Source organism: Antedon mediterranea, chromosome 4 (assembly GCF_964355755.1).
Source record: "Antedon mediterranea chromosome 4, ecAntMedi1.1, whole genome shotgun sequence".
Taxonomy (NCBI): domain Eukaryota; kingdom Metazoa; phylum Echinodermata; class Crinoidea; order Comatulida; family Antedonidae; genus Antedon; species Antedon mediterranea.
The window spans coordinates 12878470-12892555 of NC_092673.1; the positions used below are offsets into that span (position 1 = coordinate 12878470).

At 31.2% G+C, this 14086-nt stretch overlaps 1 protein-coding gene across 1 annotated transcript; it reads left to right on the plus strand.

Moving 5' to 3' along the window:
- The first annotated feature begins 1072 nt into the window (after positions 1-1072).
- On the plus strand, positions 1073-12722 carry LOC140046691 (mediator of RNA polymerase II transcription subunit 16-like). The gene is made up of 20 exons (XM_072091399.1): positions 1073-1150; positions 1700-1858; positions 3026-3227; positions 3473-3607; positions 4119-4218; positions 4522-4605; positions 4795-4872; positions 5466-5534; positions 5646-5752; positions 5946-6103; positions 7043-7107; positions 7496-7639; positions 8008-8109; positions 8570-8681; positions 9249-9382; positions 10162-10343; positions 10565-10778; positions 10994-11059; positions 11502-11712; positions 11995-12722. The coding sequence occupies exons 1-20, from the start codon at positions 1101-1103 to the stop codon at positions 12113-12115; spliced, it is 2493 nt and encodes an 830-aa protein (XP_071947500.1). The 5' UTR covers positions 1073-1100; the 3' UTR covers positions 12116-12722.
- The last annotated feature ends 1364 nt before the right edge of the window (positions 12723-14086 follow it).

The following is a 14086-nucleotide window of genomic DNA, read 5'->3' on the forward strand; positions in this document are numbered from 1 at the left end:
TAAGCATATACGTTGCTTTAATTTGCAATTTCTCTTCAAATGTGGACTCTTTAAAAACGATCTTAACCTATAATTGTCGTGTTCTTTTATGTGTTAAGAAACTTGCTCGTTAATTCGGCCAGGCCAAATCAAGTAACAGTATATTGGTTCTTACCTTAAGTGAATCAGGAGGCAAATGAGATAATACTGTACCCGTATTGACTGCCTCCTCCTCTCTTGGATATGTTAATGTGTTATAGTGGTGCTGTCTATAATATCATGTGGTAGTGCGTTCAATTATCTCTGATTCTTGTGTCAAAAAAAGTGTCTCTTGTTTTGTTGTTGTGCTTGGATTTTAGTATATTGTTTAGTGGCCTCTGAGGAAGTGACTGTTTTTTTTAGCCGATCATGGAAAAGAAGGTTGTAACGTCCGTTACAGCGTTCTCTTCTATAATCTGTTGTAATGGTAGGGAATCCGTGTATCCATTCATCAGCAGATAGCTGTTGCAATTCTGACTTAATGGCTCTATTTTGCACTTTTTAAAGTTTTATAATGTAATCTTCAAGTTGGGAGACCATAAAATGCCTAACAAGGGTCTTAGAGGAAGAAACATATATCTTGATCTGTCTCTGTATGAGAAAATACTTTACGCTTAATCATTGCAATCATCGAATTTGCCTTAGACTCTACCAAAATGTATAGACAATTTAAAGTCTGATGCAACTTTGTGCGGTGACTGTTTGATTTAGGCCTACTCCCAAAGTAGCTGTGACATTACAGCCATTTATTGTGTCTTCCGATGCTCTCTTTCTTTTATTCTCGGTATGATTTCTTATTTTGCGATAAGTGTCCGAATTAATTTCTTTATCTCATTAATGTTCTCTCAAATTTATTTTTCATAACTAACCAAGGTCGATACAAGTCATTCACTTGCCTTCAAACAACTCTCTGCCTTCACAGACATAGAAAAAAACAGAAAACGACGTTTAGAGCTTTGTTTTTATTTCAAGCGTATATACGTTTGTCACTGACAGCGTGTCATAGTTTAGTCTATGTTTTTTTTTGCGTTTGTTGTGTGTTGTGTGTGTGTGTGTGTGTGGTCGGCAGTTAAAATTAAACGATGGAATTGGTTTTTGTTACAGATTGGCCAAAACTAGATACAAATATATGGTATGTTGCTAAATATGTATTATTGTTGTTACTAGGCTATCGCATATATCCGTTTTTATTATCTCTAAGTCTCTGGCCAGTTAGCTAACCTTTTTAACTTTAACGCTTAGGCCCAAGGATGTAGGCCTACGTTTTGTCCGCGTATACAGTACAGGTGAATATCAGTTTTTGCGCTGCAGTTGAAATCTGAGAATACTCGCTAACGTTACGATGATTGGGCTAGAAAATAAAAACTTATCGTATTGATTAGATAGCCTAGCTAGTGCAGTTAGAGTAGGCGTGACCCTAGCTGGCTAGTGAGTAGTAGGCATAGGCTAGTAGTACTGTAGTACCAGTAGTAGCAGCTAATATTATTTGTATTTCCCACTATTGTAACTTAGCTTAGGCCCGTACCTAATTACTTACTTAACTTTACACTACAACAACCGAACCATGTGTAATATCATGGAGTAACTCCATGGTAATATAGACCTAGTCCTACTACGAATCGGAAAAGTAGCATTTTCGTTGACCCGGCATGTTAACATTTTATTATTTTTTTATTATTAGGATCAAGAGACTTTTAGGAAGTGGGTTAAGTGATTGGTCATGTCGAAACATTGTAGCTTTTACAACCATTGGCAATTGCAAAGAACCAGTTGAACACAGAGAAGTCACCAATACATACATACATATTCTCGATCCTGACAGACCATGGGAAATATACAGGCAAGTAGTTACAGTTATAAATCTATTCATGGGCCAGTTTCTGGGAGGAAAAATATTTATTAACTATGGTGTGTAAATAAATTTTGATTAACATATTTGTGTAAAAATCACTATACTATACATGTTATTATATCATTATTAGTAATTATGACTAAAAAAAAATTCTGATTGATTGAATAAAGTTTACAAGAAACTAAAAACTAATGTCATTTTCTTACCAGCTGAAACTGGAAATTGTTACAGAAGTTTTTGTTAAGTTTCAATAATTATTGATAATAATCATTCCACCAATCAAAGTTACCATAAAAATTTATCTCTGGGCTTTTTTTTATAGATATTCTGGGCAAAATACTATTTAAATATCAAAGGAATAAAGGTGATTTAATGCCAGATAAATGCAGATATAATCGTTCAAACTAGAAAGTCCTTTGTCATAAACAGCATTCATAAGTGTAATTAAAATGTTCCACGTTAACTCTATAATTTTGTTTTGCATTTTAATTATTTTCTTTTCATCTTCTTTTTAAAGATGTATTGTCCCTTTGACTAATTCCAAAAAAATGGTTAAAAAAATATTTCGAAAAAAATTGGGTCATCATTTTGAAGTATCATAATAGTCATTAACGTTCACCAAATATTAGTCGGAAAAAAAATAATTTAACTGAAATACAGATGTTTTTTTGTTCAAAAAATAACTTCCAGTCAAAGTTTTCGATCAAAACATTTTCTCATAAATGCAACGCGCTTGTTTGGCTACTCTGTATGTAGGCCTATAATCATAAAAACTTCCTCGCGATCTGTGTGAAAACATCTCTCAACCATGACGTTGTAAACAATCCTAATTAGCATCATGCATAATGCATACTCGTGGTTTGAAATCTTTGTTTACTTACGCTCGCGACAATTTTCCAGGCAAAATGTTATCAAATTAATTTACCTGTTAATTACGTAAACTTGTTGTTTTTGGCTCGAATTTTCGACTTAAAGTGAATAACTTTAATATTGCTTTGATATAGCCAATTTAAATTTAGAATATTTTGACCTTCATTTTTTTGTGTTTCATCTTTAAGGTTTTACCATATGATAAAAACTTAACATAATATCTGTAACAGCATGTTCAGCTGTAAAACAAAGCAAATAATTTCATGTAATTACATTTTTAAACAGTATAACTTCTGGACACAAGGAGATAATCACATCTTTAAAATGGAATGGGTCAGGAACACAGTTGTTATCAACAGATAGTAGAGGAACATGTTGTTGCTGGGAGATGGATCAGTTACTATTAAATAGTTGGAAATTAACAACTAAAAATAACATTGGTCAAGAGCCTGTCATAGCAGCGGATTGGTTGCGTGGCCCTATCAAGGTATTAATATTGATAAATACTGCAAGCCTGTTTTTATACATTATTATGAAACGTAACAAGAGCCTTTCATAGCAGGTGATCGTTTGCGTGATATATAAGCTGTTTTCATACCATATGTTACAGTATCCATAATGTAAGTAATGCAGCATTGAGTATTTCCATAAATAGGCCTACTACTGTTTTTACTGTATATTTTAAAAATTGTTTAGATGTAATTTAAATATATTTTTATCAAACGTTTTCAGTTGTTATACAATGTTGACAAATTGGACTCGATTAATATTCATGAGAAGTTCTCAAGAATAACTTGTGAACCATCTGTTAAAAATGTCGGAGGAAAGCCAGTAAAAGGTTGGATTGCTGTAACATCAACTAGTCTGGTAGGTACATGTGTATTATATCACTGAGGATACTTAAACCAAAACTCTGCTGAAATTCTTTACATTTTACATACTATACGTATATAATTCATTAATACTGCCTTTATAAGTTTATGTGTAGATGAGGAGGTACTGATTTTATCTCTGTAATTGGTCTGATTGTATGTCACATATCAACCAAAAGATTCCAAGTTTTATAATATCATTCTTTCCAGTTTTAAAGTTATATTGTATTGTATTATTTACTAATCTAAACCATCCATTGCAATGTTGCATCTCAATTTTGCTGGATATTGAGTTTTAACTCATTGTTTATTTATTTATTTATTAGGCTTCTTTTTCCATTTTGTACCATTTAGGTTATATAAAGCTCTGTCTACACTATCAAAATTCTTTTGTGAGAACAAAATTTGATTGCCCATATATAATAATAGAATGTTATTTGATATGGTGTTTTGTCATAATCCCTTTAACATAATATTCAAATATTTTGCATAATGTTCTATTATAGGTGTCAGTTACTGTTATGTTGGAAGGTGGCAAATTAATCACAGAAAATAAATGTCTTGGGACACACAGATCACATGCAGCAGTTGGTGATATTGCATTCGGTAAGTTATGCTACCTTGTGTAATGTTATGTTAGGTTGACGGTAAAAGTTATCGGAAATACTGTAATTAACTAATGAACTAATGTACTTGATTGGAAATGATCATTGATTACCTACAGTGAGTCTAAAAAAAGATTTTTTCATGATCTAAAAAAAAGATTGAATTTCTTTTAGATCACAATATGAAGGAGAATTTTGCTGAAGCTATAAACTAAAAAACCCATAATTTCTTATTCAACCCAATTCTTAAAAAAAACATTGTTGCCCAATTGTCACAGCATAAATAATAATTGTTCTTAATTAGGTGGACCCCTGATTGTTGCAACATCAGATGGAAGCTGTCGTTCTCCAATACAAACATATAGTGTAAATATTACAGAGTCTGGAAGTATCCTTTTTCTAAACTCAACAGCATGAAACTTATTTGATAAAACTCAACCATTCAACTATTTGAAAAAATAGTGATCTTCTAAATTGATTTTAATGTTTTGTAACTTACCTTTTTGTATTACAGTAACATCCAATGTCCTTTTTTTTCTTGTTAAAGATTGAATTTAGTTCCTTAATAATATACTAGATAAGCTGAATATACAAACAGAACTACTGCCATCTTTTTATCCGCAGTGTTGTACAAACAGTGTTACAAAAGAAAAATGTAAGTGCAGAAAATATTGCAGGATATGGTAGTTGAATTGCAAGTATACTATTTAGGCTTATGTCCACACACAACTTAACTAGTTCAGAACTAATTGCACAAGAGCAACTGGTGTGCAAGTGCTTTGATGACACTGTAATTGAGGGTAACTTGTACTATAGTAGTGGTTACTATACTGCATGCTCGATGCAATACAGAGTTTTAATAGGAACCAGTGTGTGTGAGCGCTTATTTTGTAATATAAAATTGATCGCTACTAGTCACGACTAGATTCTTCCGGAAGAAGTAGAACTTCCTGTGCAACTCAACTCATCTGAGTATATGTTGACATTTTGTGTTACTGAGTTACGTTCTGTTTCTTGGAGCGCTTTTGTTGAGTTTAAGCCCTGCTTAAAATATGGATTATGAAAATTCAGTAACCAAAATTACTATTTCGAAAAAGTGTACAATTTGTAAGAAAAGTAACAAATATATTTAAAATAATTATTTTAATATATTGCATTGCAACCAATATTTTCATAAGTCATGATCGGACTTCATTGACTGCATTGATACCTATTTTTATACTTTGTAATTTTTGTTTTAATATTTAGATAATACTATCTCCCATATCCGCTTTATGAACAGAGAAGCTGGTGATAAAATTCTGGTTACAGTAACAGGTGAGGTTTCCAAAACATTTCCACATAGGATTGAGGTTCATGTGATGTGAACGGTTTATAGATGGATGCGTAACAACTATTTAATATTCCTATTTTTATTGACCTGTTTAGGTTCTGGAGGGACATGTATTGAATGCTGGAGTCTTAGCAAGGAACCTGTTCCATTGCATAAAATATTTGATAACACAATGCCAGCTGATCAACAACCTCTTACTCTGGTAAAAAGATTTTCTTGTAAATTTTCCAAAAAGGGTTTAAATGAATGAATAATTGTAATATAATATTACTTTATTGAATATTATTTGTAACCATATGTGGGTCACATGAATGGATTCCTTTCTCAATTTATTTAATTTGTTAGTATTTTTGTTGATTTCTTATTGAGTAAATTTTGTTTGCTTTTAATATTAGAAATGGGTTTTTATGACATCGCATTGTGACAATGCTACTATTACTGCCCTCGCTGTTCCAAGACTGCCGTTAAACCTTTCCAAGACGTCAATGTACAATGGACCTGGAATGGTTATTGCAGCTGCATTTATGGATGGAAACATTAAACTGTTGCATCGGTATACACACAAGTTTATCATAATAATTAAATTTAACTACATTTTTTTTACTTTACATTTTACAGCAGTGTTCTCCCAAAATAGAAATCAATTCTGGACAATTTTGCAAAGTACCGAATTAAAGATATATTGTCCCCCTAAAAAAATATTTTTTTAAATTTTTTTGTTGAATATGTTATTTTAATGTCACATAATAGTTATTCACTCTCACAAAAAATTGGGTCTGAAAACAATTTATTTACCTGAGAAAAATGTAATTTAAAGCAAAAAATGGTCAAATTGTCTGGAAGACAATGAGTTTTTGGGTAATTTAACTGTTTATTTTGTCTTTTTATAGGTGAAATAATTTTTTCCCCCCTTTTTTTTTCTTATGGAAGTGAACAACTTCATTAAAACTGCAAAATGGCCTATTCAAAGTCCGATTTTAAAAATCTTTATTTTTCATGATTTTGGGGGACAATACATCTTTAATATACTATAAGATAGAAAAACAAAATAGAAAAAAAGTCAAATAATATTGTACTTATCTATCCAATTGACAAAATATTATTTGATTGTTTTTCAGTCTATGTTTTTAATGGCTAGGCCTAACCTACCACTACTAGATAAATGTTTGTTTTTAATATGTATTCATTATATTCTCTTTTGCTTGTGGTAGGTTGTTACAAAAATGACTTTAGTATTGTTAATCTAATTATTTGAGTATGAATTTAACAACTTTTTACTACTAATATTTTAGAATGTACTAAAAGGCCATGAGTAAAAAATTGTTTTATAAGCCGTCCACTGTAAAATTAAAATAAAATAAGGTTGTGTGCCAGCTTGTAGAAACCTGAAAATAAGTAAATCACATTATATGCAAATGCGGTCCTTATTCTTTAACTACTGATGTTGATATATATGATTACTCACAAGTACTCTTTTTGTTGTATTTCACAGTAATTCAATGAAACCAGTAAAAGTATTAAAATATGAAGGAGCTAAAAATATTTCAAGTCCACAAGGTAAAATATTTATTTTTAATAAATTATTTAACATTAATCATAAAATCATATACTTTTTATTTGATGTTTTAAACTTGTTAAATTATTGATGTATAGTTTCCCCTATGTTTCATAAATGTTGGAATTTTATTTGTGTTACAAGAGCTTGTTGAAAATAAGCGCTTTCTTATCATCAGTGGGGGATAGTTCAAATTACACAGTAAAATCTCTATTCTTTTCTACACAAATGTTGTAAATAGAGAGAAATTTTTAAAAAACTACGAAAAATTAACGGTGTGGTAACAAATGTTATCGTTTGACTAAATATAGGTAATATAACTTGAGTATTTTTATTCAACTTCGGAGTTTTATTTTCATGCTGAAATGTTGAATATTGTATTGTTTTTAGCTAAACGTCAAAGGCCAATGAGTGCTTGTTATACTGTTAGTCTTACTATGTCAAGCACGTGTTGTAGTATGATTGGCGTTGATAAAATGGGCGCCCTCTGTCTTCTGAAAGTTGCTCCAACGATTGGACAAATTGTTGATGCAGGTGAGAATATAAGAAATTTTTTTCGTGGGGTCTTTTTCCCGAATGTTCCGAAGATTGTCTGAAACAGTACTCCCTATCATTCATACTGATCAAGAATGTCAGTTTGGGCCTCACTAAAGGAGAAAATGTATGTATGATTTTTGTATTGTATTTTGTTTTTTTTTCCCCAAAAAATAGGATATGTTTAGATTTGTATAATCTAATAGAATTTATCTTTATCAAGGTTGGGTAAATCTGATCCATGCATTCATTTAATTTCACACGACTTAATTAGAGCATGTTCAATCAACAAAATTTGTCTCTGTTTTTCCATACCGAATACTTCAAAGATTTTGTGATGTTTCTAATGTATGTCTAATTTCTTACAGGTGCCCATAGAGCTCATACCATTGCGCAGGTGGTTAACCTATTAGAATACTGCTTAGTAACAGGACGTGATTGGTGGGATCTTATGCTAACTATTTCTATGGGTAAGATTAGGTTTAATTAGTAGGATATAAGAAACCAAAATCTATATATAACATGACAAAATTCAGAATAGAAGCAAAAAAAATGTCAAATAAAGCAAGAAAAAGGTCAGTATGCTGAAGATTCAGCAATTATTGTCCATTTTTTCAAGATAAAATCCCCTCCCCTTTTACAACCCAGCAGACATGACTTATAACATTAATTCAGTTTTTCCTCAACACTGTTTGCTGATATTATACATGTTTGTTGATTTTGCTTATAAACTCCCATCTTCATAGTATACCTGTTTCCATTATTATACAATAATGTTGTATTTTAACATTTGATATCAACACTAATGAAGCATCATGGCCTATAGAAAAAATAAACCAAACTGTGGAAGCAATTTTGACAAAAGCTTTGATCTGGTCTGTAATATTTAAATTTAAATTGTGGTAAATATTTAAAATGATGTTTATTTAGGTATGGTAGAGACGGTGATTGATCGATTAACTGAAGTGTATAAGCGTCAGAATCCTGCAAGACAAGCTTTGCTTTTTAACAGATTGCTGGCAATGAAAGCAACTTTACATAGGTTTGATTTTTATCTTTTAAAATACTACTAATACCATACTCTGACCAATCATCATCCCATGTTTGACTTGTTTTGTTTTTGTAGATAAACAACAAGCTTTGTTTAACAGACGGTATTTCATAGACATGTGTTGTACTGTATTTGGATATGAGGATGATTACTTCCACATATATCAATCAATCGTTCGATTTATATAACGCCATTCCAACAGTCATTGCTCATACTTTGAGATATATTTAATACCATGTAATACACCTTACGATCAACCTATTTGATAAAAGTTTAGATAAAAATTAAAAGTCAATTGGTTAAACACTGTTTTGTTCTGAAATATATTTTGTTGGATAATTTTAGCTACATCCCACTAGGATGCAATGAAGGATTAGGTGCAGTCCATTGCAAGCAACACTTGGTTCTACCAATTTTTTACAATTGGTTTTACAATTTTTCTTTAAAAAATGTATAGGGTGATCAGATTACTTGTGTATTGCATGTCAATTTTACTGAGAACAAAGCTCTAAGTTTTATTTGTTCATTACAATTATTTCTAATGATAACACTTTTTAGACTTACATCAAGTGGCAGAGGTAAAGCCGTAGATTGCCATTCTAAGTTGTTACTCAACGCCATAGCAACAGAATTTAAAGCACTATTAACATCAGCCAGTGGTCTGGAAAATACACCCTGTGATAGAATTACAGGTAATGATTAGATCTTTATCAGGTATTTAGCCAATCCATGTAAAGATATATTGTCCCCCTGAGAAAATATTGAACATGCCATTTTAATGTCGCATACTAGTTATTCACTTTGACCAAAAATTGGATTGAAAAAACAATTTATTTACCTAAAAAACTGTAAACTGACTGGAAGTCAATGGGTTTTTGTTTGAATTTAATTGTTTATTTTGTCTTTTTATAAGTGAAAACATTTTTTTTTTTTTTTTTCTACGTAAGTGATTAACTTGATTAAAACTGTGAAGTGGCCTTTTCAAAATTTGTTTTTTTTTAAATTAATTTTACATGTTTTTTGGGGGACAATACATTTTTAAGCAAAATTCCATTCTATTCTCTATTGGAGTTTGGATGGGAAAAAAAGTCAATAAAGGCTAGCTAGCGGTAGGCATGCTACGAGCCCACCTCCTATGAAACACAAAAAGAAAGTCTTAGAATTCAATTTAGCTGACCCGTCAGCTCTAACTAACCTTCAATTTTAAATCAAATAAATTGACAGTTCTTACTGGGCCTAGAGAGAACCTTATTTTTATTTGATTTGTTGGAGCTATCTCTCATAAACCAACTTTTACGGGACGGAACCAGACAACATTACCCCCTCTAGTACTAGTAGCATTTACGTTACTGTCGTTATCATCAGTAAAATCATAGCATAAATTAATGTTTTCACTTTAATATTAAAATCAGCTCATTCTATTTACACATAGCTCTAATGAATTTAATTTAACTACGATTTTATTTTTAAGCTGCTTGTGCAATTGGTGATACTGACATTGTAAGCGTTCTACAAAAAATTGATAGTAAGGATATAACAGTGGATAAAAAACTACTTAGGTCAACTCAACAACTTACACAGTGGATTGCTGAGTATGCCCTCTATGTTCTCGCTACTGTACCAGTTCAAGGTCAGATGACCACAAAGCCAGGGGTATGCCTATTATTTTTAATTTATTTTCATCAGTGTTTTAATTCACAATTAAGAAAATTTAAATTTAAAAAAATTCAGATAAACATTTATTATAGTTTTTTTTGTAGTTGGAGGAGTGTTTACAATATTCTGAATTAGAATGTATAAAGTCACACCAGCATAGAAAAACAAATACAGCAAAGTTGAGTTATTCATTCCAAATGTTTTTATTTTTTGTACAGGTTAGCATATTATATGATGCTAGCACGTTGTTAATACTAAGGCAACTACTAGTAATTATTAAAGTGTTTGGTGAGAAAGAGCCTTTATGTTTACCTGTCTTCACTGTCACATCTGCTGGGCTTGATGGTCTCTCTTTACTCTACAAACTACTCACTAATATATGGGTCAGTAGTGTAGATGACATGTATGTTAAACTGGAAGATTCCATTGTTGGTAGGTTTTTATATATATATATATACTCTTGTGTTTATATATATATATTATTTGAATGTGTGTAATTAAATATACAGTATTTCCAAAAACCTTTCTTTTTTTATTTACAGGACTTCAATTTTCCTTGTACCAGTATCTCAATTTATTCAAGTTTTTCAATTTTTTTCATTTAGATAATTAAGTGCACAATTAAACTTAAATTTGTTTCTTTTTAGATGAGTGTATCCTCCTCCCAAGCCAGATACTAATCCGTAGTATGGAATACCAACCAGTCACAGAAGGTATGGAAGTAAAAGCTATCAGTCACGCTAGACTGTTTATTCACACCAGTCAGTCTTTTAAACTTCATTCACACATGATTATTCTCAGTCAAGCTAACCGAGTATGGGAATTAGTTTTTCTAAGTGAATTCTCTCTGGAGAAAACTGAGCTGGAAGTCCAATTATTGTTGATTTCTGCTGCCATCCAGAGTGGAGTTTTGGCTTCATTGTTAAGATGCTTGACTACCCATTACTGGATGCTGGGTTCAAATCCTGTCTTGTGTCAAAATAACTCCAATTTAAGTTAATAAACTTTGTATAGCATCATTTGTTTATTGTTATGTATTGTGAACAGATTTTTGACTTACTACTGTAATTGACAATCTAAATAAAAATTCAATTTTCAATTTTCCTAAATATATATTAATAGTGATATAGTTTGTTACAAATTCTAATCCTCTAGGAATTATTGGCAAGTTGCACAGTAGGCAAGCTATGGCATTTCAATTTGACAACCCACCAGGTCACATGATCACAGTAGCAACCTTTAGCCCAGGTCATCCTGCAGAAGTAAACACTAGGTCACTGACTGACAAAATCCACCAGAAACATGATGTTGTACGGAGACTCCATTTAGGCGTTGCTCCCCCTGAGGAACTCAAGCGTTGCACAAGGTAAAATACAAACTTGTTTTTACTATTATATTATATACTATAATGCATCGATATTTAAATTTAGTTTTAAACTGAAAGATGGGAAACTATATTGGTTGATCAACAGTTTTGACTCAGAAAAACAAATTCTTAGTTTATCTATCATAGACAAGTGCTTTATCAATAAAACTCAAATAAATTCTTGTGCAAAAAGTTTACATGTATTAAATTATGGTCAATGACTATATAATATGTATAAGATAGATGCTGTATAATGTAATAGATAAACTATTTATGTTTTAGATGTTCGTGTATATCTTTACTGAAATCACCTTCAAATACACCAAAAATGATGGCATGGGAACAGCGATGGAGTAGATCCTGTCTTTGTGGTGGACTCTGGCACAAAGTGGTTGTGCCTTGAATGTAGACAGTACCCACTCGACCAAGACAATTACATATATTTCTTGTTGTACCACATTGGCTCATAATGGGTGGTTGTAAATTGACTATCAGGCTTTTACTGTGATGTTTGTTGAGGCTGGGTGGTTGTACGTCGCTCTAAGCCTTTTAAATTGAAAATGTTGCCACCCTCAACAGTGCCTGTACAATACTGGTTGTTGACATCTAAGTGTTACGGACTGTAATCTATAAGTTTACCAAAAGTAATTTGATGGCACCCTCAATGGTTGAAAGAATCGACTGCAATATATTGGCGCCTTCAACAATGGAAATATGACGCTGGCTTGAAACACAAATGTGAATGACAAATGACGCCATGATTAATTCAATTTTAGTTATATTTTATAATCAAATACAGTAATGGGTTTCAAGGAAATTAGATTCAATTTCCTACCATGTGACATGATTTTCTTGTGTTTCTGTGTGTACCACAGCTTTCAAGATTTTTATGAAACTGGTTTTAAAAACCATAGAAAATGAATAGAAGGCAAAGGACTAGAATGTAAAATATGGAAATAGGAAATAAAGTGGCGAGATTTGTACTGCTATAATCCAAATAATTTTCTTCCAGTTTGTTTTTTTCTAAATTCAAATAAACATTTATTTCTTTCATATTCATATTTGACTAAAAAACATTTTAATTTCTGATATTTTATATTTTTTTTAGAGTTATAATACAGTAAATCATAATGTATGAAAAAGGTGATTCAGTTATATAAAAAATAAAAGAGGCAAAGAAACCCAAGAAAGTATCTATCAATTGAAAAAAAAAATACAATTGAAAACTTGTATATTGGGAATATTATATACTTATACGGTATATATAAATGTAAACATAACTGCACATACACATATACATCACAGACACACACCAACAGTAAAGGAAGCGATTTCGTAAAGTTTTTAAAGTTAAAAAATGTTACAAAATAGAGAAAAGCACAAATTTAAATTCCAAATAAATATGGTAATAAGCACAAAGCAAAATAAACATGTGTAAAAGTGATAATTACCGATTACACAAAATAAGTATTAAAAAAAAAAAAAAAATAATATATCATTGCGTATACAGTACTTTTCACCATAAAGTTTAAAAAAAAAGTTTCGCCCGGGCTCGAACCAGGGACCTTCTGCATGTAACTAAGACGTGATAACCACTATGCCAAGAAGCCGCATATAACAACATAACGCTGTGGTGTGTGTCACACATTGTGGCTCTCTAATTAAACAAATTAATTAACAAAAAAGTATGAAATGTGCGATACCATCTTCGAGACGTGATATGACTGCATCTGGTTTGAAATAAAAAAATCCGGCTCTATAGCTTTGAGGACATGTCCCTGTAGTATATTCATGCCAAATCCCAGCTCAATACTACAACGAATAAGGGAGGAGTAGTACTTTATAAATTGCACTTTTTTCTCAATAGTGTACAGATGGAAGAAGAGGAGAAGATGAGCGAGTCCTAGACTCGGGTACCCCGAGTAAAAACAATTAGTTATAATAAGATATTCTTTAAGTTTTAATTTGTATCAACAAAAAAAATTGGTCATGAAATTTTATTTTAAATTCACATTGCAGGTGAGCATTTATTACATATTTATTTACCGTAGTTTATATTACATTTTCCGAAACATGCATTGTAACGATTTGTAACTTATACAGAATTTCACAGCTAAAATCAGTTTCCAAATACAATATTAACTGCATTCTAGTATTTTACACACATTTTGTATTAGAGTATTAGTTGAGAGTTGAGAAATATGGGACATTTAGAGAATTACAAGGTTGTTTCTTAATCCTGTTTTGGTAAAATATTTAGCTCAAACATCATAATATAATTTGTACTCATCAAACAATAACATTATCCTTTAAAACAGCTGTTTATCATGGTGGTAATTTTAAATATATACATTTTTTTTTTTAAATAGTAGGC